General features: G+C 40.5%; 1 protein-coding gene across 1 annotated transcript in view; it reads left to right on the top strand.

Moving 5' to 3' along the window:
* TEX11 (testis expressed 11) overlaps positions 1 to 24,218 on the top strand; it is a 35,267-nt gene extending 11,049 nt beyond the window's left edge. The window contains exons 9-29 of the mRNA XM_071569252.1: positions 555 to 612; positions 1,387 to 1,482; positions 4,002 to 4,083; positions 5,775 to 5,853; positions 6,537 to 6,688; positions 7,418 to 7,503; positions 9,639 to 9,776; positions 10,504 to 10,606; positions 11,938 to 12,062; positions 12,828 to 12,913; positions 13,563 to 13,616; positions 14,041 to 14,081; positions 14,671 to 14,757; positions 16,844 to 16,914; positions 17,446 to 17,562; positions 18,383 to 18,455; positions 19,790 to 19,939; positions 20,888 to 20,996; positions 21,997 to 22,117; positions 22,828 to 22,992; positions 23,946 to 24,218. Of these exons, the coding sequence (XP_071425353.1) occupies positions 555 to 612; positions 1,387 to 1,482; positions 4,002 to 4,083; positions 5,775 to 5,853; positions 6,537 to 6,688; positions 7,418 to 7,503; positions 9,639 to 9,776; positions 10,504 to 10,606; positions 11,938 to 12,062; positions 12,828 to 12,913; positions 13,563 to 13,616; positions 14,041 to 14,081; positions 14,671 to 14,757; positions 16,844 to 16,914; positions 17,446 to 17,562; positions 18,383 to 18,455; positions 19,790 to 19,939; positions 20,888 to 20,996; positions 21,997 to 22,117; positions 22,828 to 22,992; positions 23,946 to 24,017 (2,065 nt within the window). The 3' untranslated portion in view covers positions 24,018 to 24,218. The remainder of the gene's footprint in view (positions 1 to 554; positions 613 to 1,386; positions 1,483 to 4,001; positions 4,084 to 5,774; positions 5,854 to 6,536; positions 6,689 to 7,417; positions 7,504 to 9,638; positions 9,777 to 10,503; positions 10,607 to 11,937; positions 12,063 to 12,827; positions 12,914 to 13,562; positions 13,617 to 14,040; positions 14,082 to 14,670; positions 14,758 to 16,843; positions 16,915 to 17,445; positions 17,563 to 18,382; positions 18,456 to 19,789; positions 19,940 to 20,887; positions 20,997 to 21,996; positions 22,118 to 22,827; positions 22,993 to 23,945) is intronic.
* Positions 24,219 to 25,089: the final 871 nt, after the last annotated feature.

The following is a 25,089-nucleotide window of genomic DNA, read 5'->3' as shown; positions in this document are numbered from 1 at the left end:
CTCTGGAATATATTAAGTTAGGAAACAAATGCCCAGTTATTGTTTTTCTTTCTAATAGTTCTTCATTAAGAGCATTTGCAGTCAGGTCTGATTGTGTGGAATTGCCCCTGAGTTTTCCCCTGAGTGGTTCTTTGGGCTGCCATTTAAGCATTTAGAGGGTGGATGGGGGAATGATGGCCCCCAGGTTCTGTCTCTGCTATTGATCTGCTGTGATCTTGAGACCTGTCATGTATAGATTTTGTGTATTATATGTCTGGTGAGAATGAGTAAACTTTCTTCTACAAAATCTCTGTGGTTAAAACTGATAAAGCTGAAGAAATGTAGAAAATGTTACAGAAGGTGCTGCAATAGGTTGAAGAAATTGAGTGAAATTTTTAATGTAAGGATAGAAAAGACCCAACATTTTCCATTCTCTAGTAAAAGAGATGTGTTAACACTTAGTTTATGTGATTTCTGTGGTTTCTAACTGGTTAAGAATAGGAATATTGCACATATCAGAAGGCTGGCTGAATTTGTTATCCCATTTGATTCTAACTTTCATTTGTTATTCATAGCCAGAGTTATGAGATTGGGAAGATGGACATGAAATATTCTATTGGCAAAGAAATGCAGGTGAGAAACTGAGAAATATCTGTTTACAAATAGAGGGATTTTGTTAAACTGACTCCAATGTATCATCTGCCTCATGTGCCAAACGTGACCAGTGATTTATTGGCCTCCTTTTTAGTAGTTTGTTGTGAAGTTTGGCAGAGTTGCAAGTTCACTTGCTGTGAGCATCAGTCCAAGAGCTCAGTCACTGATGAGTGCCCTTAAATCACAATTGAATCCACTATTTCAGGGAAATCAAATTGTAGAAAGGCTGAAGGAGACCCTGAAAGGCCATCTCTTCTCTTCCCCTTCTCTTTCAATACATCATCAGTAACAGCTGTGTCATTTCTGGTAGATGTTTGTCTGCCTCATTCAGAAGTTTATTAATCATTTTACTCCCCACAGCAGATATGGAAATTTTAATATCCTCCTCTTTATATAAATAATTTATATACTTGAAGGCCATTATCATGTATGTCTTTATCTTTTTTGTGTGTGTGTTTGTGTTTGTTTTTCTCTCAGTGAAGTGTATACCTCCTGTTCTTTCAATTTCTTTTTTCTTTCCGCTTTTTCCAGGTCTCTGATTTTCCTTGCTACCCTTCTCGTGTCCTCTGAACTCTTGTTTGATTCATGTCCTGTGTAGACTGGACATGTTTCAGAACTGAGCAACCACTTCATATGCCTGATACCAGGCAGGCATTTTTTGGACTCAAAGAGCTTTTATTTTCCATGACTTTAGAATTTAAGTCTTTTCTATTCATATGCATGTTCATATGTGACTATTTTTTAATTTTCCAGGCTAAAGTGCTACGTTTGTTGGCCACAACCTATTTTGAGTGGAATTGTAGTCTGTACCTTGACAAGGCATTGAAAGCCATAAACTTGGCAAATCAGGTATGATGTGTTACTCTATTCATGGGTTGCAATAGGTGGAGCTCAGGCATTGATTAGCACAACTATATGGACCACATTAATCACTGTTGCGTTATCCCTGACAACAGGTGGAGTGTGTTTTCTTTACTTTTCCATATTCCTGAGTATGTTTGGGTGTTACCAGCTCTTTTTGTAGAGAAATCCTCCTTTGCATGTAGATCATGGAATCATAGAATGGATTGGGTTGGAAAAGACCTCCAGGATCACCAAGTCCAACCCTTGGTCCAACTCCAGTCCCTTTACCAGATCATGGCACTCAGTGCCACGGTCAATCTCAGTTTAAAAACCTCCAGGGATGGGGAATCCACCCCCTCTCTGGGCAGCCCATTCCAATGCCTGAGCACTCTCTCTGGAAAGAATTTTTTTCTGGTATCCACCTTCAATTTCCCCTGGCAGAGCTTGAGCCCATCGTGCCCCCTTGTCCTATTGCTGAGTGCCTGGGAGAAGAGACCAGCCCCCACCTGGCCAGAGCTTCCCTTCAGGTAGTTCTAGACAGTGATGAGGTCACCTCTGAGCCTCCTCTTCTCCCGGCTAAACACCCCCAGCTCCCTCAGCCTCTCCCCACAGCACTTGTGCTCCAGTCCCTTCTCCAGCCTCGTTGCTCTTCTCTGGCCCCGCTCCAGCCCCTCAATCTCTTTCCTGAACTGAGGGACCCAGAACTGAACACAACACTCAAGGTGTGGCCTTCCCAAGGCAGAGTCCAGGGGAAGGGTCACTGCCCTGGGCCTGCTGGCCACGCTATTTTTGATGCAGGCCAGGATCCCATTGGCCTTCTTGGCCACCTGGGCACACTGTTGGCTCCTGTTGAGCTTCCTGTCAATCAGTCCCCCCAGGTCCCTTCCTGCCTGGCTGCTCTCCAGCCACTCTGTCCCCAGCCTGGAGCGCTGGATGTAGAGCTGTTTTACTGCTTCCTGTCTATTAATAGTGAGGTCCTTTGATGATGACATGACTAAAACCTCTCTGATGTGCTGTGTGAGTGGACAGAGATGGGCGGGACAGCCACAAACCCACAGCTGAAACACAGAGTCAATTTGTATCTGTTACCTCCTTAACTGGAAGATCCCTGAAGCAACACCCGGGCAGGGGCACAGGAAAGGAGAGAAAGACAAATTTACCCTGGGCCTGTGCCAGAGGATCACACAGCCATTCACACAGGCTTGTCAGGGGTTATCCCCATCTGCAAGGTCACTGCAGCCATTCACAGTCACCACTCTTCTGCTTTGTGACCCGTTCATGCCAAGGTGTGTGTTCATGAGGACTCTACAGAGGAACTGCAGTGTGGGCCACTTGAGGTGGCGTTTTAAGCCCCAGACCTCTTGTCTTTGGATTGCAATGGATGTGTCCACAGTGCTCTTTGGTATCCCATCTGTACAAGTATTTGAGCAAGCACCACAGTTCTGTTTTGGAAGCTGTGTGGCCATCCTGCTTCAATCTTATTTCAAACAATTAATTTAGCTATTGCACTTGACTAACATGAATGTATTTCTTCTGCAACCTGAAAAATGAGGTGCATAAACATACCAGCTACCCTGAAGGAAGTTCCTATATCTAAGCACTCATTACAGTGAGGTCTCTTAATCTTGTACAAATTCTGTTTACTATACAAAGACTTGAATTAATTTCATGCTTCTATCTGATCAGGTTAGTGTAGAGTAAATAAAATTTGAAAAATTTTTATTTTTCTTTGGTTGGCACTTTTAAAATTTTCATTATGTGTTTCATAAAAAAACCAGTGTTAAGTAACAAATTTTGTTTTAAGCAAAAGCTGAAATTCAGTTTTCCACGTGCTTTTAGAACTTTCAAGCAGATCATGCTCATGAAATCAGGATAAAAAGTAGTGTATTTTACTCATTCAAATAACATCCTACTACAGTATCTAAGCCCTTTGTCGTTTTTCTTGTATTTACTTTCACAAAACTTTTTGAGATGGAAAGTGTTTTTTAAATAATGTACATTTTGTTAGTGTGTGAGGGTATGGAAAACTAGAAATTTTAGAGCCTGAATGTGCAGTTTTAGTGAGAGCTGTAGTGTACAGTCTTCATTATTTCTCATTGCTCCCACTGTTGTTCCCTCTTAAATTTCATCTTCATTTAAGCCACTTTGAAATCTGTTCATATTAATTCTAGAATATTCCAGCCAATTCACACATAGAAAAGAAGGAAATGTTTCTTTCATTCAGTGTTGTTCAGCTCCTATTTAAAAGCATCAGCACTGGGCCACAGCAAATTGAGAGTCATTTGTTGTTCCCATGGTCTTTTGGCAGTATAAGAATAAATAATACAGATGCACATGGCAATTAGGAAGAAAATATCATGTAAGTTGCCTGCCTCTTGCTTCAGTCATTAAAATGGAACTGAAGATTACAGTGGGAATTATGTGATCTCTTAATATTTTGACTGTGTTATGAATGTGCTGTGCTCTCACAGGATCTGTGTTCAACAAGGAGCTGTCCAAGTAATGTGTTGTTTTTCATTGTGCAGGTGAATTTGCATCCAGCAGGGCTTTTTTTGAAGGTTAAAATCCTTCTCAAAAGTGGATCATCAGATGAAGATCTCAATGCAGGTATCACATCTCTGTCCAGGTTTCATAGTAGGTCATACTGCTGCATATCCAAGAAAACTGCCGTGTTGTACATATTAAAAAAACCCTTTCTTGTGTGTTTTGGAGGAATCTTCGTTAGCTAAATGTCATTTTGCTTTTGGGGTGTGAGACACAGTGGTCACTGTTCACAAAGGAGTTACCCAAGTGCTGGTTTCAACAGACCTGCTGACAGTGGGGAAGGGGAAAGACTGAAGGCTGTTAGAATGAAGGCAGTGAAAATACAGCAATGTAAAGCTGCAGTTTATTTTAGACACATGCTTGGGGTTGCTCAAAAGGGTGAAGGTTCATTGACTCTCACACAATCAAGCCTGGAACAAAGGCCTGTGAAACATTGCTGTTCTCTGTGGGATTTTGCAGATTTTGGCCAAGAGACATCAAGTGCTGATCAGTGTGTTGTTATAAACCCACATTTCAAGGGTTTATTTAGTTTATTTAGGTCATTTAAGCTCTTATCTCCTTATTCCTCAAATTTCTCCTTTGAAGACAACTGATTTTGCTATGAAGTGAGAGGAGAAGAAAGATTTTTTTGGAGAACTTTAATGGAGAAAGGGTAATGTATCAGAGAAATTTATTTTTCATAAATAATCTTAGGAAAGAGAAGCTTCAAACTCTCCATGTTTGGAAGGTGCCAGATATGAAGTGAATGACCTGAGAAATGTAGGGTGAGATGAAGAATTTCTTGCAGAGATCTGAGTGGTTTGAACACTGCCAGATTAGCAGAAATGGTAACTCCAGGTTGCTCCTGGGGAATTTCAGCTTCCCAGTGGACAGTCATTTACAGCTTAACCATCGCAGTAGGTGACTTGTGTTCTGCAGTTGGAATTGTGAAACCGCGTTGGTGTCGATCAAAACACACTCTGCTATTATTTAGTAACACTAAGACTCCACTCAGTTTTCCAAGGAAGTTTATTAATGAGTGGATGTCTGTGTTTTCTTGGATGGCTGGCAGAAAAGAGTGTTGTGTCCATGCACTGCAACTTCTGTCTTTTGAGTGAAGTCTTCTGCTAAGTTTTAGGAGTTTGACTAAAATCTTATGCATTTGTATCAGCTGCCTTGGAAATGCTTCCTTTAACTGTTACAGTCATGTCTGTGTATGTTCCTTCTCTGATCTCATCCAAGGTACAAATGTATAAATCTTGTTATTAACTATTCAGCACAGACAAACATTTTTAAACTTTATCTGAGTAGTCTAAGACAAATACCTGCTTATCAGCACCAGTCAATCCAGCAGATGATGATAAAGGCCTGAGAGGTTCCCTTTGTAATAGGATACCACACAGAGCCTGAGCACTAATCTTGGCCTTAACTCATTCCTGCTGGATAAGGATGGGATGTTTTGATGGAAGGCAGTTTGAGGCAGAAGATTGTGCTACTAATGCAGCCTGTGCTGTTCCTCTTTAAAGGAAGGAGGACTAGAATTCCAGGGCTATGAGTCTGTCACCTTTCTGTAGTACTGTATCTGTACAGGGAAAGTCAAAACACAACAGACATGTTGTTTTAATCTTCCTTTTGGTTTAGATGGGTTATATTGTTGGGGTTTTTTTTCCCTTTTGTTTCTGTCTTTCAAATAAGCTGTAAGAGCTAAATGGTAAATTGAGTAATTAAGTGTCAAAGTTGATTAAATAATCCCAAGTGCTCTGTGTTCTGTTTAGCTCTGGCAGAATTCCTGCACTTTGAGATGTCTTTAGACTTCTGTCTGAACACTGCCAAGCTGCTGCTGGAGTATGGAAGGTATGAAAGCACCAGTGAGTGGGGTAAACACAATGTTTGGAGTTTGTAGGTGTTGCTTTGTAAATAAAGAACATCTTATTATACAGTGATGCTTTATTTTACATAAAAGCTCACTGAGGGAAGGTAAACACTTTGGAGAGGGGGCCTGTCATTCCTGTAGCAGGTGATAGTGATTATGGCAGCGACAGAACAGGGTGTGAAATAAGTTTAGTGGAATTTGCAGTGCTGTATCCTTACTTCAGCGTGATTAAGATTCCCTGTGTATTTTTAATATAATTCTGGAATTACCAGCCTGAAATCTTTCTTCAAACCAACCTCCAAGTGAGTCTGGAGTCCTAGAATCATTCTTGTGAAAAGCACTAGAAGGATGAGCAAGTTACTGCAAAATAAATAGAGGCACGAAATGTCACTCTTTTGAATGCTCCATCATGATTACCTATGGATATGCTTCTGTCTTGAAGCAAATGTGAGGAGTAAACTCCCTTGTGAATGCAATGGAACAAGTAAGTGCTAATAGGAAGCTGCCATTGAATAGATGAACTGTAATAAATTCATACCTTGATTCATTCTGTCAGTGTGATTGAATGAGAAACAAGCTGTATGGCATGAATATGTGAATGTCTGGAATGGAAAATTAACAGCTCTTCTGGTGCAGCCTTTTAAAAATGCATCTGTGTGAATAGGGAATCAGTTGGACTTGATTTTCTGAAATCTGTTACTGAACGATTTGAATCTTCACCTAACCTTGGAAAAATTACCCTGCTCCACATCGAGTTCCTGTTGCAGAATAAGAGGGAGCTGCTTGCTAAGCAAAAGATTGAAGAAGTTATTATAGGTCTGTATCCATCTTTTGCTGCTGTTTACTGAAAGCTGGATGTAGTTGGCTAAGGTCTTGAATTTTAATTTTCACTTTTTTTGCTTTTCCTCATCTTTCTTTCTCTTTGTGTCTGTTTCCCCTTATGTTTCTTTTACATGGCACCTCTCAACTTCCATAACGAATGACAATCATAATAAAGCTCAGGGTTAAATTAATTTGCTACAGCAATTCCTCCTTCTGAGTGTGTCTGTGTGACTGATACATGTGGGATTAAAACATTTACCAGGAGTTCTGTGTAATGTTAATACTTTGTCCATCCAGCCCAATGTATTTTTGTTTTTCAGTATTAAACAGGTTACATATCCTTGTTTGAGCAGCTGAATAGCAGGTTATTTTTCATGTCTATTGCACCTGTACCACTGAAATATTTTTGGACTGTCAGATTTGCTGTGAAAGAGATCCTGTTTCACACAGGATCAAGCCAGGAGCAAGAGCCACGTTTACATTGTTCAAGCATGAAGATTTTTCTCTTACCCATGGCTTTTTCTGGGGAGTTTTGGTTGGTTGGGTGGGGTTCTTTTGTTTGATATGTGTATGAAGCACTGGATCCTGGCTGGAACCATTGCTGTGTGCTATGTTGTGTTGTTTGTTGTGAGCAGTGGGACTGTCTTTTCAGATAGTTCTTAGATACTTCCCAATGTGCTTCTTAAAGTTCTTGTAAAGGGATGATTTGTGGTATCTTTTCAGGTCATTATACTGGGAAACAGCTGTTGCCTGAAGTCTTGAATCGGCTGCACATCATCCTGTGGGACAGAGCTGCCAAACATTATGAGGTTTGGGACCAACCAGTAGTGTTCTTATTTATGCCAGTGAAAATGAAAATCTTCTTCTGACCTCCTTCAAACATCTATTTTTGGTTAAAGTGCAAACTGTTACTAAGATTCTTGTTCCAGCTGGCACTGGTTTTATTTTCATCCAGCTGGGTGCTGTTTTCCATTACAAAATCAAGTTTCAGGTAACCTCATCTTAAGGTTTGTGCATGGGAACAATTACAGCCAGAATTCCTGCTCCGGCTGGATCCTTGTGTGTCTGTGGGGCCTGATGGGATTCATCCCAGGGTACCCAAGGAGCTGGCCAGGGTCATTGCGAGGCCTCTCTCAGGGATTTTGGAACGTTCTTAAGAATCTGGAGAGGCCCCAGTTGACTGCAAGCTGGCAAATGTTACCCCAATTTTGAAGAAGGGCTAGAAGGGTGACCCTGGAAACTACAGGCCTGTCAGTCTCACTTCAGTGCCTGGTAAAATTATGTAGATTATTCTGGGAGTTACTGAAAAACACCTGAAGGACACTTCAGCCATTGGTCACAGCCAGCACTGGTTCATAAGAGGGAAGTCCTGCTTGTCAAACTTAATTTCCTTTTAGGACAAGGTCACCCACCTAGCTGATCCAGCTGATGTAATCTCTGGATTTCAGTAAAGCTTTGGATACTGTCCCTGTCCCTCACTGTATCCAGACAAATTAGAGGACTGGGCACTCAGAATGATGATCCTTGTGGGTCCTTTACAACTCTGGGTATTCTGTAAGAAATGACCACACAAATAACCTGTGCTGTCCATCATTCTGTTTCAGGCAAGGTACAAGAACCTGAAAATATTCTTTACCATGAGCTGTTTATTTTACAGCTCCCATTCTGCCACTCTGTTCCTTTAAGGAGCATGAAGTGTTAATTGTACATAGATTTTGTTTTTAGCCTGTATGAAGCAGTTTTGGGTGCTTGCATTGTATCTCAGTTCATATACATGTGTACTGTGAGTATGTGTGGGCTCTGTTATTCAAAACCAAATTCCTTATTCTTTCAGTATTGTGAGAGGATGAATTCATGTTCTACTCTTGTATTTCTGTCATACACTTATTTCATGAATATATAAAGAAAACATGTGCCTTTTTATTACCCATCATCTGTGTAGTCAAGAAGGAATTTTGCTCATGACACAGCTCCCTTCCCTCTCATTTTATGGTAAAGTCTCTGTCCAAATTGGAGTTACAGTTGGGAATATCATCTTCAGTGTGGTATCTGCAGGGCTCACAGGCTAATTGGGATAAGCATTTTTGACCTTTATCTCTTGTTTCAGTTGGTTTAGATCATGAGGAGAGAAGTGTTTTAAAATAATATTTCTGGTCTGTCATAAGAATGTCCTTTCTGGGTCAGGAGAATGACTTACCTAGTCCAGTGTGCTGTCTTTGATAATCATAGAATCAGTTGGGTTGGAAAAGACCTCCGAGATCATCAAGTCCAACCCTTGATCCAACCCCACTGTGATCACCAGCCCAGGACACTCCATGCCCTGGGCTGGTGATCACAGTGGGATTGGATCAAGATGCGGTGGATTCTCACTCAGTGCCTCATCCATAGAATCACAGAATAGATTGGGTTGGAAAAGACCTCCGAGGTCATCAAGTCCAACCCTTGGTCCAACTCCAGTCCCTTTACCAGATCATGGCCATGGCCATCAGTGCCATGGCCAATCTCAGTTTAAAAACCTCCAGGGATGGGGAATCCACCCCCTCTCTGGGCAGCCCATTCCAATGCCTGAGCACTCTCTCTGCAAAGAATTTTTTTCTGATCTCCAACCTAAACCTCCCCTGGCAGAGCTTGAGCCCATCGTGCCCCCTTGTCCTATTGCTGAGTGACTGGGAGAAGAGACCAACCCCCACCTGGCCAGAACTTCCCTTCAGGTAGTTATGGCCATGAGGGAAGACTAGGAATAGGTGAAGTGTCAGTTTTCCTGATGGATGTTATTTCCATTGTGGGACCAGTGGTCGCTCTTCTGGAGGGGGGAAGTTATGCTAGAATATACCTGGCTATCTAAATCTTTCATTTCCTGTGACCTTTTTTAAATAAGAACTGGGAAGATGTAAGCACCAAATAAGGGTGTGTTTGTTTATTGATTTGTTTTTATATTTCCTAGGAAAAAAGCTACTCTGAAGCCCTTTGCTGGTACAATTACTCTGTCAGCTTCTACACACCTGGGCAGATAGATCAGAACTTGGCTAAGCTGCAGAGGAATATGGCTTCTTGCTACTTTCATCTGAAACAAGTTGACAAGGTATAATTAATACATATGTAGGCATATTTATATATTTATTTGACTGTTTTTATTTCATAGCTGTATCACTGGGACTAAATTTACATCCTTGTTACTGTACCTTTTTTGCTTTGAGGGAGGGGACTGTCTTTGTGTCTCTTGCATTATCTGGCAGAGAGATGTTGTTCATCCCCAGTTGCTGTGGGGCCTCTTGTATCCCCTGTCTTTCTAAGGAGGGGAAGAGTCCACAAGTTGTGTGACTGTGCCTCAGTATATCAGATTTCTTCTCAGATGACAGGACAGATGAGCCCTGTCAGGAATAATGTTTCTCAGCAGAACTTTCCACAACAGTGTGCTGCCCTTCCCTCTGCAGAGAAGTGCAGCTGCTCTACCTGTCTAGACTTTCTGCTTTGGGGGATGTGAAACCTCACAGTTCAAAGTGACAGAAGAGAGTTTAATACCTCAGAGTTCTCAGGGCTTCTCTTGCTTTCTGAATCTGTAGCTCTAATTTTGAGGAATTGGCTCTTTCCTTTCTGGTCATTGTCAGCCTTCAGTGCCATCTTCTGGTCAGCTCACTTTGCTTTCAAGGCAGGATGTTGCCAAACCAAATTTGTTGAGCAATTATATAAAATCAACAATGTAACTATTAACATTTTGTGTGTCTTTTGTCTCTCTTCTGTTGCAAATTATATACTACCAGTTTCAAGATGTTGTTGTACTGATTTCCTTTAATCTCTTCTGTGAATAGGCTAAAGAGGCAGTTAAAGAAGCAGAGAGGTGTGACCCAAACAGCATCTTTACTAAATTCAGTGTCTATAGGATTGCAGTGATGGACAACGATACTGATAAAGGTAGAACTTGAAAGATAAAGGGTCCACTACAAGGAGAAGAAAGGCCAAATATGTTAGAAAATACTGAACAAATTTGGACTTTATCTTGAGGGAGACACAATGGAGGGTAGCTGGGAGAAGGGTCTCTAAAGTCACTGAAACTGTCAGGCTGCAGATTTAAATTTTCAGAGCAGGATGGTTTTTGCACAGAGGTTGTAAGATGTAGAGTCCATTGCTTTATTTGATACTGCCTGGATGGAGCCTCTGGCTGGAAAGTCTCTGATCCTCCCATGGGCAGAAGCTGCAGTAACAATCCAGGGTGGGAATCATTGTGTGTTAACTGCTTTTCATATGTCTTTGTACACACACAATATAAAAAACGGATACTGAGCTAAAGGAACCATAAGGGAACCATTATGGCTGCTCATAATTTCTCTGGACAAGTAAAGCCTGGAGTTACCAAAAAATACATTAATTACTGAGATGACTTGCAGGGATGTTGCAAGTCTCTTCCAAGCAAATAGTATTAGTTGCTCTGATTTTGTGATTACACTGTGACCAACAGTCATTTTAATAGAATTGCAACAACACTTTTGGTGAAAATCCCAGTTAGCTTCTGTCCTCTGATAAAGGAGCATCTTGAAATATTCCATCTTGTTTATAAAAACAAATATTGTGAGACAGATGGATTTATTCCAATATTTCCTTAAAGCCTTTGTTAAAGTACATTTATTATATCTATCTCTGTAGCCTCTTTCTTTTTTATAATGAGTTCTTCCATTTCATATTTTAATGAGAATCTTAGCTCAAGTAATGGAAATTGAGGAATAGAGTTTCTCCTTACTTAGAATACAGAGTAACATGCAGATCTTATTCTCCAGTGTGTTCTCTGCCAATTAGTTCTTCTCTATACATCTCTTACTGAGAGCATAATTTGTTCACATAATATAGAGTGGAAACCACAGCACAGTGTGAACATAAAAGCAGTGGCACCCCAAGCATAAGCCAAGATGTGGGAGCTTGGAATGATGCCCAGACAATGTGTTAGAGAAAGTCTTCTGTCTTTGGTGACAAACAGTTATTGAGCAGAACAAAAATTAAGATGTGAGATGACTGTCATTTGTGTGGCATCCTTGTTTCCTTAGATTAGTAGCTTGGAAAGCTTTCTGGCATCTCCTTAGGAAGAAATGCATATTTGTGGGGAAGTGCTGGGATGGTCAGGTTTTCTTGTCTGGTTTTTCATTAAAAAAATTTAAAATTATAGCCTTCCATAAGTCATTAAACCAATAGACCTTTCTACCTTCCAATTGCTTCAATAAAAAATGTGGGTTTTTTCCCTATGTATCTTTCAGCTGTGGCAGCAGTTATTGAAATGGGGAAGCTGGCAGAAGAGTCATCACAACAAGAAGACAATTTGAGAGTGGATAAAAATACAGGCACCAACATCCTGAGTTTAGCTGCCCAAATTGCATTAGAGGTAGAGCAGATATTGTTGTCTTTGCTTTATTGATATAAGTAGGACAGCTGTAACCTCTTTAACCTGCCCTACTTTTAACACTTCTCTGTATTTCATGGATTTCTAAGTATTTCATGCTTTTGCATCAAAGGTCTCACTCAAATGTGTAATGCAAAGTGGAAATTAATTTCACATAGAAAGAAATGGTATCTTTTAAAATTTCTGCAGGAAAAGAAAAGATTCTGAGTTACAAATGTTGGCATCTGGAAATGACATGGTGTATTTCTGTAAAATTTTCCTTAGCAAAATGTTCCATCTTCTTCTGCCTCTGGGATTTGATCTCTGATGCAAGAGAGAGAACCTGTGTACAAAATACACATAAATCAACAGTGAAAGAATGAAATGTCCTTTGTCCCTCCTGTTTGCCTCTTGGTTGGTGACTCGAGTGATGTCTGAACTGGCTGGTTGTATTTTAAGCTGCCAGGGCTTTGTTCATGGCCCTGCAAGGCATGAAAGCCTCACAACCTGCCCTGTCCTTGCCACAGGCTCCCTGTGCAGGGACTCGTGTGATCTCTCCTTAGAATCTCCTCTGCACTCTGAGGCAATTCTGGGCAGAATCCTTTGTTCTTTTTCCTGCTCACAGACTGCACAGACTCTTGGAATATGTTGTTGCTTCGGGGTTGGTTTGTTTTGTCATTTAGCTTTTGTTGTTGTTTTGGCTTGGTTATTTTTTGTAGTAACTGAGGTAGTGCAGTATATACAAAACATGTTTCAATTTCTTTTCAGAATGACCAACAAATTGTGGCTATCAAAGCTTTGGAGTATTTGTCTGAACATTTACAAGACTGCCAACAGCTCTTTGCAGCCTTAAAGTGAGAATTCAATATATTTATAAGGAAGGAGAATTTTTCCTGGTTTCTCTTTGAAAAGTATTTGAATGAGGAAGATGGAAAACTGCATAAATGAAAGATTAGCAGTGTGTTTGGTACTGCAGATGTACCTCAAGCCTTAACTCCTAAAATCTATGGATGTTGCAAGTCTTCCAAGCAAATAGTATTAGTTGCTCTGATTTTATGATTACACTGTGGTGTGAACAGGTGACCAACAGTCATTTTAATAGAATTGCAACAACACTGTTGGTGAAAATCCCAGTTAGCTTCTGTCCTCTGATGGAGGGACATCTTCTTGAAATATTCCATCTTGTTTATGAAAACAAATATTGTGAGACAGATGGATTTATTCCAATATTTCCTTAAAGCCTTTGTTAAAGTACATTTATTTTAAAGTACATTATTTACTTACTATTACATCATTACTTACCTGATTTAACAAAGTAATGTACAAAACAAGCCAAGAGAGTGGGAAACAGTATAACCTTATTCTCAGTTTGACACTTTGAATTCTTCTGTGAGTTCCACAGGCTGATACCATAAGGGGGAAAAGTGGGATCCTTCTGGAAAATTAGGAAAAAATACACTGTTGAAAAAAAAATCTTGTTTCTTCATTGCTTTTTTTTCCCAGATGTTTGGTTCGTTTGATGTTATCAAAAGTCATGGCAGAAAAGGACGAGAAAAGGTGAGTCCATTTGCAAAAACATTTTTACTGTACAAATGATGTGATGTTTTCTTGCTGGGCTTCTTTTCTTGCAGAGTAATCAAGAGATTATTTTTTATGCAAGTAAAAAGTCCACCCAGGTGACTTCCCAGCTTGACCTGATGACATCTCATAGGAACACATTTTCTACTTGTATAACCTTTTCTTTAAATATTTGCTCTTTGCCTTGCTCTTTTATTCATGCATAACTTTGTCAGGTATTTGTTAATGGAGGATGAGCTAAGCAGTCTCTGTACCTTTGACACTCGTGTGATGTCTTTCAGAAGTTCTGGGTGAGAAGAAGGGATATATCCCTAATTATGGAGCTGTGTTCCAACATAAATAATGTGTCCTGTTGTGAGAAAGTGAATTGATTTTCTAAAACTTAATTTTTCCTCCATTCTAGAGATGAAGACATCAATTCAATACTGACTTACTTGAACTTGGGTATGCTTTTGCTTTATTTACATTTCTGGAGTTCTTCCATATGTGAGCACTCTATGACACGATTCAGTCCATACCAACAGAAGGTTCAGTCTCCCTATTTCAGTCCAAGTTCCCAACTTCACTGAAATCCATGTGAGCTAAAACTGGAGATTCAACAGTGTGGTGAAACTGGATCTCAGTGCTACAGGATTTTGCTATTGAAAACTTGCAGTGCTACCTCATGTAGAAGAGAATGCAGAGTAGAATTAAATTAATTAAAGGTTCCTAGAGGAAAGGCCTCAAACCTGTTATTATTTAAAATCCCTCAACTTCTTGTGAAATTAAGTAAAACTTCTCTGCATAAGACTTCAGTGTCAGTAAACTTTGGAGAGGGAGTGCTTGTTGGCATCTTCTCTAAAATGCTGTTTGAGGCACCTTTTGATGTTTTTTACATGGCTTACTGGTGAGGAATATCAGATTTAAGTTGTGGGAACAAGTCATCATCAGGAAATACATGGCAGTTTTGCAAACCTCTGCTTTGTAGTGTAATGATTAGACTTGGAGATGTTTTTGAACATACAAAAGTATTGAACAAACACATTTTCTGCAGCTCACAAGAGACTTGCTGAGTCTTTCACAGAAGAGAAATTCTCGGGGGACATGAGGACCCTTGAAGCTCACTGGTTCAGAAAAGTTGGTAGGTTGCACTCTCAAAATGTGAACTGAACTCCTCTACCTCCTCTTAGCCAGACTCCAAGGAAGAAAGAAGTGTTGAGTGGTGTAGTAGATTTATAAATCTTGTCACCTTTAGCAGTCACTGCCTTAATTAGTCCTAAAGTTCTCCTGCTGCATTTTCTGTCTTCTGAAACTGCCTGCCATGGTTCATGTTTTAAGTCAGTTCTCAAGACAAATGCTCACACAGGTCTGTTTGCCTGAAGGGATGGACAATACATTATTCCTTTCACCCACAGGAATTGTTGTGTATGTCCAAGTACAACTCTTCAGAGTTCACTATTTTTCTCTTAGTTACACCTTCACTACCAAGACTCTGTTAGAGCTAAAATTTTAAAGCAAGAAAATGGAAAGAATAATGTTTTTCTTAAATGTCTGAAAAGAAATGCTGCTAAGAGCAATAAAAAAAGCCTTGCTGCTGATCCTGTCTGTGCATGTTCTCATGTAGGCAAAGTGAGAATTATGGAGTTCAGATGAATGCAGTGGTGTGGTTGGTGCAGGCTGAGCTTACAGACCATCCTCACTGGCCCTTTAAACCAGCAGGCTGGAGTTTGCCTTGAACTGCAGTATAGTATATGCAATCTGAACAGCAAATATCACAGAATCATAGAATGGATTGGGTTGGAAAAGACCTCATCAAGTCCAACCCTTGGTCCAACTCTAGTCCCTTTACCAGATCATGGCACTCAGTGTCACGGCCAATCTCAGTTGAAAAACCTCCAGGAATGGTGAATACACCCCCTCTCTGGGCAACCCATTCCAATGCCTGAGCACTCTCTCTGGAAAGAATTTTTTTCTGGTATCCAACTTCAATTTCCCCTGGCAGAGGTTGAGCCCGTGCCCCCTTGTCCTATTGCTGAGTGCCTGGGAGAAGAGACCAACCCCCACCTGGCCAGAATTTCCCTTCAGGTAGTTCTAGACAGTGCTGAGGTCACCTCTGAGCCTCCTCTTCTCCAGGCTAAACACCCCCAGCTCCCTCAGCCTCTCCCCACAGCACTTGTGCTCCAGTCCCTTCTCCAGCCTCATTGCTCTTCTCTGGCCCCACTCCAGACCCTCAATCTCTTTCCTGAACTGAGGGGCCCAGAACTGAACACAACACTCAGACAAAGTAATATCACAGATAAAATATTTTCTGGTGGGAAATGCAGCTCCCATGGAGCTGTCCTAAGCATTTTCCAAAGTTTTGGTTACAGTGTTTTGGTAAAGGATTGGTGCACTTGCTCTCTGTAAATAAAAAGATAAGTAGAAGGTAACTGGGTTGAACCAGTTTTTCAGATTCCTGCTTCTGTCAGAACATACAGGAAAGAAAACAGCTGAAATCAGTAACAGAAGACATTTAGCTTTGCACATCCTCACAATGTGTCCGTGCTCCAATAATGAGGAGCAGAGCAGGGAGAGAAGCAGCAGAGGTCAAATACAGTGACATGAGCATGAGAGGAGTCTGTGGTGACCATGACCTTTCCAAGACAGCATTCCCACTCACAGAATAAACAATTTCAAACCTACAAAAACCAGTGAATAAATTAATGTGAGAGTTACTGTAGAGTCTGAGCATTTAATTGGGTCAGGTTCTCATACATAAATCATTTGGCTGTCTTTATATGCTCATCCATTTACTACTCAGAACTGTGTGCTTAATTGCCCTGTACTTGACCTTGCTGGGGTAAAATTAAGACTATTTCAAGATATCGTGGTTTTTTCTCCTTTTTAATTTGTCTTGGGAATATTGTTTGACACTTTTATTCGTATGCTGGCTTTGTTTGCCAATAAAAGGAAATGCCTTTTCCAGTCCACGCTCTTGTGAGTGGGGTGTGGTGGAATGGATGGATGTTTGGTTGTCATGAAATTACCAGGACAAAATTTGAAAGCATGAATAAGCTACTTCAACAAAAGACTAATAACAGTATTTCTTACTGTTGTTAAAGGAGCTGTTGATGACATTTTGATTAAGAAATAGAATTGTAGAATGTGAACTGTTTATCGCTAGAGATGAGATGGGTACACAAGTAACAGTGAAGATTTTTATTCTCTATTTTTTATGTCTTTATTAGCTTGGAACTTAGCTGTACAGTTCAAGGACAGCCCAGAAAAGATGAGGGATTTTTTTGTACTGTCTTTCAAGGTACTTATTCTTGCTAGTAGTGTCTCTAACTGAGGAATTTTTCATCTGTCTGGTTCTTTTAGAAGTCACGTTCATGTTTCGGGTATCTCCATGGAGATGTGCTTGTGTGCTCTGAAGATGGAGCATTTTTGTCACAAAGAGATTGACTTGTAATCCAAAATGTGTGAATTATTGTCATAGTTCACATTCTGTTGCTTAAAAATGTAATAAGAAACTTAGACTTCAGTGAGAACTTTCTAAAAGAAATTACTTCTGCTGTTTGGAAACTGTATCATTAATACAAACATTTTAAGTACTCAAGTTCTAATCTCTGTACTGTCAGTTTTTGTAGAGGGAACTCCAACTCTGCTTTATACTTTGTATTTAAATAACCCTTTTGTGTAATTGCACAAGTAAAGTTGCAATATAAATGTACACTACTCGTGACTGATTACAGAAAGAGTCACAGAGGAGAGTCAGCAATCATCTGTTCACGAGCAAATTGCTTTATAAGGGTAAAATTCTCATTACTTTTCCTATTTTTGGTGTCAGTTGTCCCAGTTTTGTCCCTCTGACAAAGCTGTTCTAATTGCTCAGAAGACTTGCCTGTTAATGGCAGCTGCAGTTGATCTGGAAAGGGGGAGGCAGCAAGAAACACCTTCAGAACAGGTAGGGCAAATCCTGCTGAATGTCTCTGTATGTGCTGGTGCAGCATTTTTTTCTTTTGATTTTGAAGTCATATTTTTTCATTTAGAACAGGACATAGAGAATGTAAACAGGGGAATATTTCACAGTTAATTAGAATTGATGTACCTTTCCAGACAATTGTAAATGTTGGATTTCTGCAAATTAGTTCACTTGACTTCAGTGGATTTGAACAGGTTTATATCAGTAAAGGTCATGGCAGAATCTTCTCTTGGATGAGTTTCAGTCTGCTGTGTATGTATGTGAGGATCTGCTGCTAAATGTGAGTTGGTCAGACAGACAATTAGTCTGTTGCTAAAAGTAGTTCCCAGTATGGTTGTGATAAAACTCAGAGGGTTTTGTGTGGATTTTTGCACACATTTTTGGAGGGGAGGACATTGTGCTTACTGTGCTAAGAAGATTAAGGAAAATGACCAGTGGTTGTAAAGGAAGTACAGAAGTCTGCTGTGGGATGATTATAAAGCTTCCTTTTGTAGAGAGCAGTGCACAGTCTTATTAGCACTATTTTATGCTTGGGAGCTAAAAAAAATTATGTCCCATGGGAACACGTGTGGTTCTTTCTGGAGCAACAGAATGTTGTGAAGAGGCTTTGTCTGAGATGTGAAGGTCTCTGAAAAAGAGAAAAACCCCTTCCCGAAACAGTAAGTAGTGTAGGTGACTTCCTAACTAGGCTGATTCTTAATTTGTTTTATAGTTAGATATAAAGATGTTGGTAGTTATGACATAATTATTCCTTTTGCTGTTAAAAACTGACAAAAATATCTTCTTACATTTTGTAAATTAGACGAAGCTTTTTAGTCAGGCCCTTCAACATCTTCAGACATGCAAGGAGATCTGGAAGGTTCTGAAATTAACAGGTAAGCTACAAAGTGTGTCTGTTCAGCACATGTAACTCTTAGAATTAGTCACTATGTTCATGGAAAATGCAGGGTGTAGGGAATTGCTGTCTCAGCTGAAGTGTCAAAGCAGAGAGATGACAATATGATAAAGGAACTGGCAAAGCCAACGACTGTTTTTATTTGTCATTGCAGGCTTTTTGTTGTAGAGGTGCTGTGAAGTGTGGAACAATCTTTCGGGGTGAAGTTGGGTTGATGGTTCTGTCTTAGACATTCAGAAATTCCAAGCTTTCTGCTCTAGAGTGGAGTCACTCTTGCACTGTTCTAATGGTTTTAGGAGCCTGTTCCCACATAAAGCATTTCAGAATACAGATCATGGACCATACTTTGAGGTGCCAAAGCCCATCCTCTGTTCCCTGACTATTCCATGTCAGTTCAGGTCAGACAGTACTGGAGACTGACATCCTTTCAGCCAAGTGACTGTTAGCCTAGCAGATGCAGGCTTCACTTTTTTGGTGGAACATTGGTAGAAAAATTCCATTAGGCATTCCTTGTCTGGCCTATGATCTGGTTTCTTTTCAGTTGCAGGTTTTGGACACTGTGGAGTTTCCATTGTAAGATGCATTAGTATTTAACTTTTGTCAAGAAATTTACTGGCTGGGTCTTTTTCCTGTTAAAATTTCAGAGTGAAAGGTTCATTATATGGCCTGGATTTGGGACTTCCTTTGCCCCTTTGCACTGAAGGCAAGATAACTCAGGAAGACTTCTTCCCTTTTAATTTGCCATCCTTAAAATCCCAAGGGCTTGATTATCTCAGGACAGGTACACAGTGTAGACATTTGTGGAGTGGCACCTGGTGCTTCCTTCACTTCTTCACTAGACCTTGGTGTTTGTCTCAGATTTGCACCTGCCCAGCAGTTCTCCTGTTCTCCCACCTCCCTGCTGTGTTTAAGGATTTCCTGAGGGCTTTTCCACCAGGAAGGGCTCAAGTCCTGTAGAAGAATTTGAAGCAGATGGTCACTCCTTTCACAGGCTGACTGAGCTGGTGGCCTCCTTTTCTCCTTCTTACCTGTCTGTGCAAAAATGGCTTCACCAGTACCTGTTACCTTGTCTGGGAGGGTTCTATTAATTTTGCCAATTACAGACAACTCAGATTATTTGGTGTGGGAGGGAGGGTGTTGTGGTTGGTGGGGTTTCTGTCCAAGTGTCCTTCAGAGTTCCACTTGCTCTCTTGTTAAATCTGAGTACCTTGATGGTTCTCCTGCCTGTTGGAAGCAGAATTTATGCCTTATAGTGCACCGTGAGGCTTTGAGAAAATTCAACATTACATACAAGGAATTCTGTCTCTTTTGTAGGAGATTTTGCTAAAGACCCAACAGACACGTTGTTGCTGCTTTATGAATTTGAAGCAAGATCCAAACTGAATGATCCAACACTTCACAACTTTATGGAGTCAGTTTGGGAGCAGCCACAAATAGAGATGAAGACTCTAGAAATCATTGCATGTAAGAACTGTGTCTGTATTTTCATAGTTCTTCAAGTCACAGACAAAAGCTTTAATTTCTCTTTTATCAGTTTGAGGTGACCAGTATTATCATGTACTGTACAACATGCAGAAAATGGGTATAATGATATGTATTTTGTCCTGAAGCAGAGATGCTAAGGATCTCAGCAACGCTGGGAAATCTGTATTTTGAACCAGAAATTTATGGCAGCCTCCCATTTCTGGGCCCTGAAACACTCAGGTAGGCTGTGGGTCTAGAAAAGATTATTCAGGTAAACTTTTACAAGCTCCAAACTGGCAAAGGCCAGGGAATCCTGCCTGATTCATGCCCCAGTGCAGAGGGTTTAAGATGTGGACTTGATAGATACTTCAAGTATATTTAAGCTCTTAAGTTAACTTGAAGTTTCAAGTTCAAGTTACTGTAGTCAGTTTGTAAATAGCACCTCTGTACTGTGCCTTGCTTTGGTCACAAAGTTCTAGTCATGAAAACCTCCGTGAAAAGGATCCAAGACAGATGAGTAACATTTGGAACTACCATGGCAAATCCTTGGAGGGTGTTCTGTGGGATTGCAGAAATACCTTCTGCTCTCCCTTGTCCCAAGGGACACCACACTGACATCCTGCTCTTCCCTAATTTTTCCATCCAGATTTTCATGTTCAAGGAGGCAAACAAAATTCTTTTCTTTGGACAGTTCCCCCACCCCAGTATTTTTGATTACTGCACTGCAGGAGAACAGCAGTGAGAGAGTTCTTGTAAACTATGAAACCTGCTGTGCTTCTGCCTGTCCTCACTGATGGTGTGCACAGTAATAAAGAAGTAGAGAAGCACTAGTTGTGCCCAGCCCAGCTATTAAGCAAATCTCTTTTCTGTGGTTTATTTTAGTGACTTATGAGATTAAAGTCTGACTTCAGTAATTTCTTTTTTAATTCTTCTCAATTTTCTTTTAAGCATTAGCAATGGAGTCTCCAGCTCGGTACCCTGTACTGTGTAAGAAAGCTCTCAAGAGTGCACTAAACCTTCACAGAAAGCAGCCTGTCCTTGATGCTGTGAAATTTAGGTTAGTGTTATCACACAGCTTTGCCATGAGCCTGTGACTGGAAATCCTGACAGGGAATTGAGCCTGCAAATTTGACAAAAGGGGATTTTAGTTTATGGGCAAGGTCCTACTTCTTGCTGGCCAACCAGTGTAGCTCTGAAGGATGAGTGTCATAGATGTGCTAACTGCAATGTGTTTACTTGGCATATTCTCTGGCACAGTCTTATTTCCAATAAATAAATCTTTTGAGGAAGGAAAATGAAAACTGGATCTGGAAGAGGTCCCTGGCTGTTTCTTGTGAGTAATGTGTTCATTTCAGATGTTACTCTGCAGTGGTGAACTTGGTATTTCAAAAACAATGAAGTGAAGAGAAATTAAGGTTTAAGAAAACCCTCAGTTGTAAGTTAGTGAGATGAAGCCATAGTGTGTATGTGATTTATTTTGCTGGGTAACTGCCTCTCTGACAGCTGTTCCTTGTGGAATCTGGAAAACAACCTGGTATCTGTTCTTTATCTCTTGTGTCCCATAAAGGATTTTTTCTTCCTTTCCAAGTTCCTTGTAGTAACCACTGAGCAAAGGCAACTGTTAATATTGCCTTTCTCACTTCACACTGAGAAAGACAGGCCTGTTTTCAGAAGCCATGTGTTTGTTTCTGATTTTCTGAGGATGCTGATTACTTAGTTCTTGTTGGTGAAGTGAGGAAAGGTACATTTTTTCTTGCTGTCTTGTGTAGCACCCTGGGAAATACTGTGGGTTTCCTTCTGTGTTGCTTTAGAGACCAACAGTGAAAATAATTAAGCACTACATGCCTCTCTTGGCTCTGTTTTTGCATAGTTTGTATGAGTGAGATCTGATACAGGAAAATGTGTGTTTGGGCTCCAAGAATGTGAGTGTAGGAAGCACCAAGGTGGACGTGTCTGACATCACAGAGCCATAGGAAAATGTGCTGCTGACACTAAAAGGTGTCTGTTCATGCAAATGGTATTTAATGTTCCCTCTTTTGCTCTCTTTCAATTCTCAGCAAATGCTTACATAGCTTGATTAATATTTCTTTGCCAACTGGATTAACAGAAGTGGATACCTGTGTCCTGCAGGAGGTGTGGGACTACTTTGAAGATGCTCTGAGTGTGGTCAGCAGCACAGTAAGTTGGAAGCAAACCAAGACATTGGGAGATGCTCCTCAGCAGTTTTGAAAAAAATTCTCATTGAAGGCAGAATAATTAGTAAACTGAACATTTTTTAGTGTTATATGTGGAGCTATTAAGACTCCTTCAGTAAAAATAGACTGAAATTACCTCTAAAGAAATCTCTCTTGGATATTTATGCCTGTATTACAAATTCCCCATCATTTCATAAAGGTCAAATTTTCAGTGGCAGTTTTAGAAACATCTTGAGCTAGAACATCTGTCTTTACTCCTCTTGCTTTCTACATTCTTAAACTGAATATGTGTTTTTTAAAAGGCAGATTATTTTTCCATATCAGTTTAAACCATCTAAAATTTGGATACCAGTCTTGCTTTTTAATCATCTGTGTTTTCTTAAAGGTATTTGGGAACTTCCTGTGTTACTAAATTACCTGTTTTTCTAAATTACTAAACTTCCTGTTTTTCTAAATTACCTAGAACTGGATTCCTGTGCTGTCAGTCCTTGCCTTGTTTCTGTGAGGACAAGTGTATGGAGAGTAAAATCTTCCTTTCAGAAAGTGTTTCTTACCCAAGGAATTGCCCTTTCCTTAGGAGGAAAAAACCCAACTGTTTTCCCATTCTAAAACTAAACTCTAAGACGCTCTTGTCAGTTTTAAAGTGAAGTTTCTCTGTTCTGATGAGCTGCTGCTTCTTGTTTGTTACCCCAGAATGCTTACCCAGAGATGGAGATCCTTTGGTTGATGACCAGAGCCTGGAATACAGGAATATTTCAGTATACTCTTGGTAAATACAAGGAGGCTGAGCAGTGGTGTGGATTGGGAATGCGATTCCTCAATCACTTGGGATCTCTGAAGAAAAGCTATGAGGGCCATGTGAGTGCACACAGGGGGTTTGAGGATGTGGCCTGAGCCTGAGCTGTGGGTCTGGGTGAGGAAACCACTGCTGATGATCTCTGAAGAGTTTCAGGGTACCCAAATATTTTGGGGGAGTCTGATGCTAAAAGTCCTTTTCAAAGTGAGGCCAGAGAACTTTGGATAGACAACAGAAAGAGTAATGCAGTGTCCTTTTACTGGAAGGATGATGTGAGTGGCTGACTGGAAATAAACTGCTCCCTGTTTGTACCTTTGCCTGCTTTACCTAAAGTCAAGGTGCTGCACCAGCTTACTTAAATCAGCTGTTGTAGGAACACTTTCAAGCTTGGTTTCTGGTGTAATATCGTATAAACAGGGTTTCAGCTGACATGGATGAAATCCTTAAAGCTCATCTTTTCACGTGTAGCTCAGCCGCTTCCTGTGAGGGAGGAATTTCAGAGCCAGTACCTTTGTACATGACACTTTGTAACACTTTTTCTTAGTAAGCTGCTTTTTCCAGTGTTTGCCTGGTGCTCCTGACTAGGTTGCAACACTGGCTGGTGTCACCTTTCCTTCTCTTATGCACGATCTGGGCAATCGAGGGCTGGCTGTGACTCTAAAACCATTTTAAATACGTCAGTTAAGACAGTAAGAGTTGAGATCACTCCCTTCCAACCTCAACTCCCCTTTCTGTCATTTGGTCAATAGGCCTATTCACTTATGTAAGACTCAGATATAAACTATGCTTATGACAGTGTAAATAAAACCACCTTTGTTAGGTTGCACTGCTTTCACTCTTTTGTTCTAAACCATTACATTTAAACCTGGGCCACAATCTTTACATCAATCTGAAATTTAGGTTTAGAAGCTCCCATGTGTTCCCTTCCTTCTGCTCCCTGTCACTTTGTTGTATCTGTGTGCATGATCCAGCTGTATCCATCCTTGCTGACAACTGTGGTGCTTATATTCTCCAGATGGTTGGTCTTTATAGTGAGGTTCTGGACAAACTGGACAGAGCAAAAGGATTTTTCCCAAATGAAGGATAATGACAGCCACAACTGCAGGAAAGGGCAGCAGTCCCTCTTGGAAACCTGCTGAGTGAAAGAGGCCACCAGCTCTTCAAAGCCACAGGGCCATGGGAGCAGTGGAAAAGAACAGGATCTCCTTGTTGGAAAAGAAGTTATGTACCTTTTAGGAAGTGTTTGTTCAATAAAAGTAATTGTTTTCCTCTAGGGGATAATTTTCATTCTCCAGAGCTATTTAACAGTTAGAAATAAATATTAACTTTTTCATGAGATGTGTCTGCTGTTGTGTAACAGGCTGGTTTAAATATCTGATTTTAGAAGTAAGTGGCAATGATAATGAGTATTCCAAAAGTATTCCAGCTCCTCTGGATGTCATAACTGCCTTGCTGCATAAATATTTATCAGATTGTTTCGTTTCCAGTCCATTTCAGTGTGGACAAGAACTCAGAGCTGTGTGCCTGTTTCAGAATCAGTAAGAATAGGAAAGAACAGCACTATGAGCTCAAGGAAAAAGCTGAAGCCTTCACTGGCACTGCTGGTTATCAGCTGCTGTAAGGGCTCAGCTCCTCTCTCTGAGCTCACTGGGTGTCTCCCAGGCCAGCTGTAAGGATTGTTCTCACAATTCTGACTGGCACACACACATCAGCAGGTAAAGGTGTCACTCTGTACCAAAGGAGAAAGGTCACACTGACCCAGGAAGTGTAGGCAGGTAATTACATACAGCCATAGAAGGAAGCAAGTGTTAGATGTGGTTTTGCCTACAGCTGGAATTGTTTGCATTTTTTCCTTGGAGTTGTTCAGTTTGATTTCTTTTATGCTACAGACTTCACTAAGGAGCCCAGGTCGGATCAGTTACAGACTCTGCTGGTAATACTCACATTTTCTCTACACATTTCCACATAGCACATTTTATTCCAGGCTTAGCATTTACACAGGGTTTAAGTAGGGCAAGAATTCCTCTCTTTGTTGAATCACACTGTAATTAGCTGCATTTCCAGTGGCCATTGCCAGTAGGTTGTTTGTGTGCAGTGACTCTGCTTTGCAGGTGTTTGCTGATGTGGATGCAGGCTGGTCCAGGTTATTTCACTGGGCT

This window comes from Pithys albifrons, chromosome 14 (genome assembly GCF_047495875.1).
Source record: "Pithys albifrons albifrons isolate INPA30051 chromosome 14, PitAlb_v1, whole genome shotgun sequence".
In the NCBI taxonomy this organism is placed as follows: Eukaryota; Metazoa; Chordata; class Aves; order Passeriformes; family Thamnophilidae; genus Pithys; species Pithys albifrons.
The sequence above is the reverse complement of the archived record's forward strand: the minus strand, read 5'-3'. Positions and strand labels throughout refer to the sequence as shown.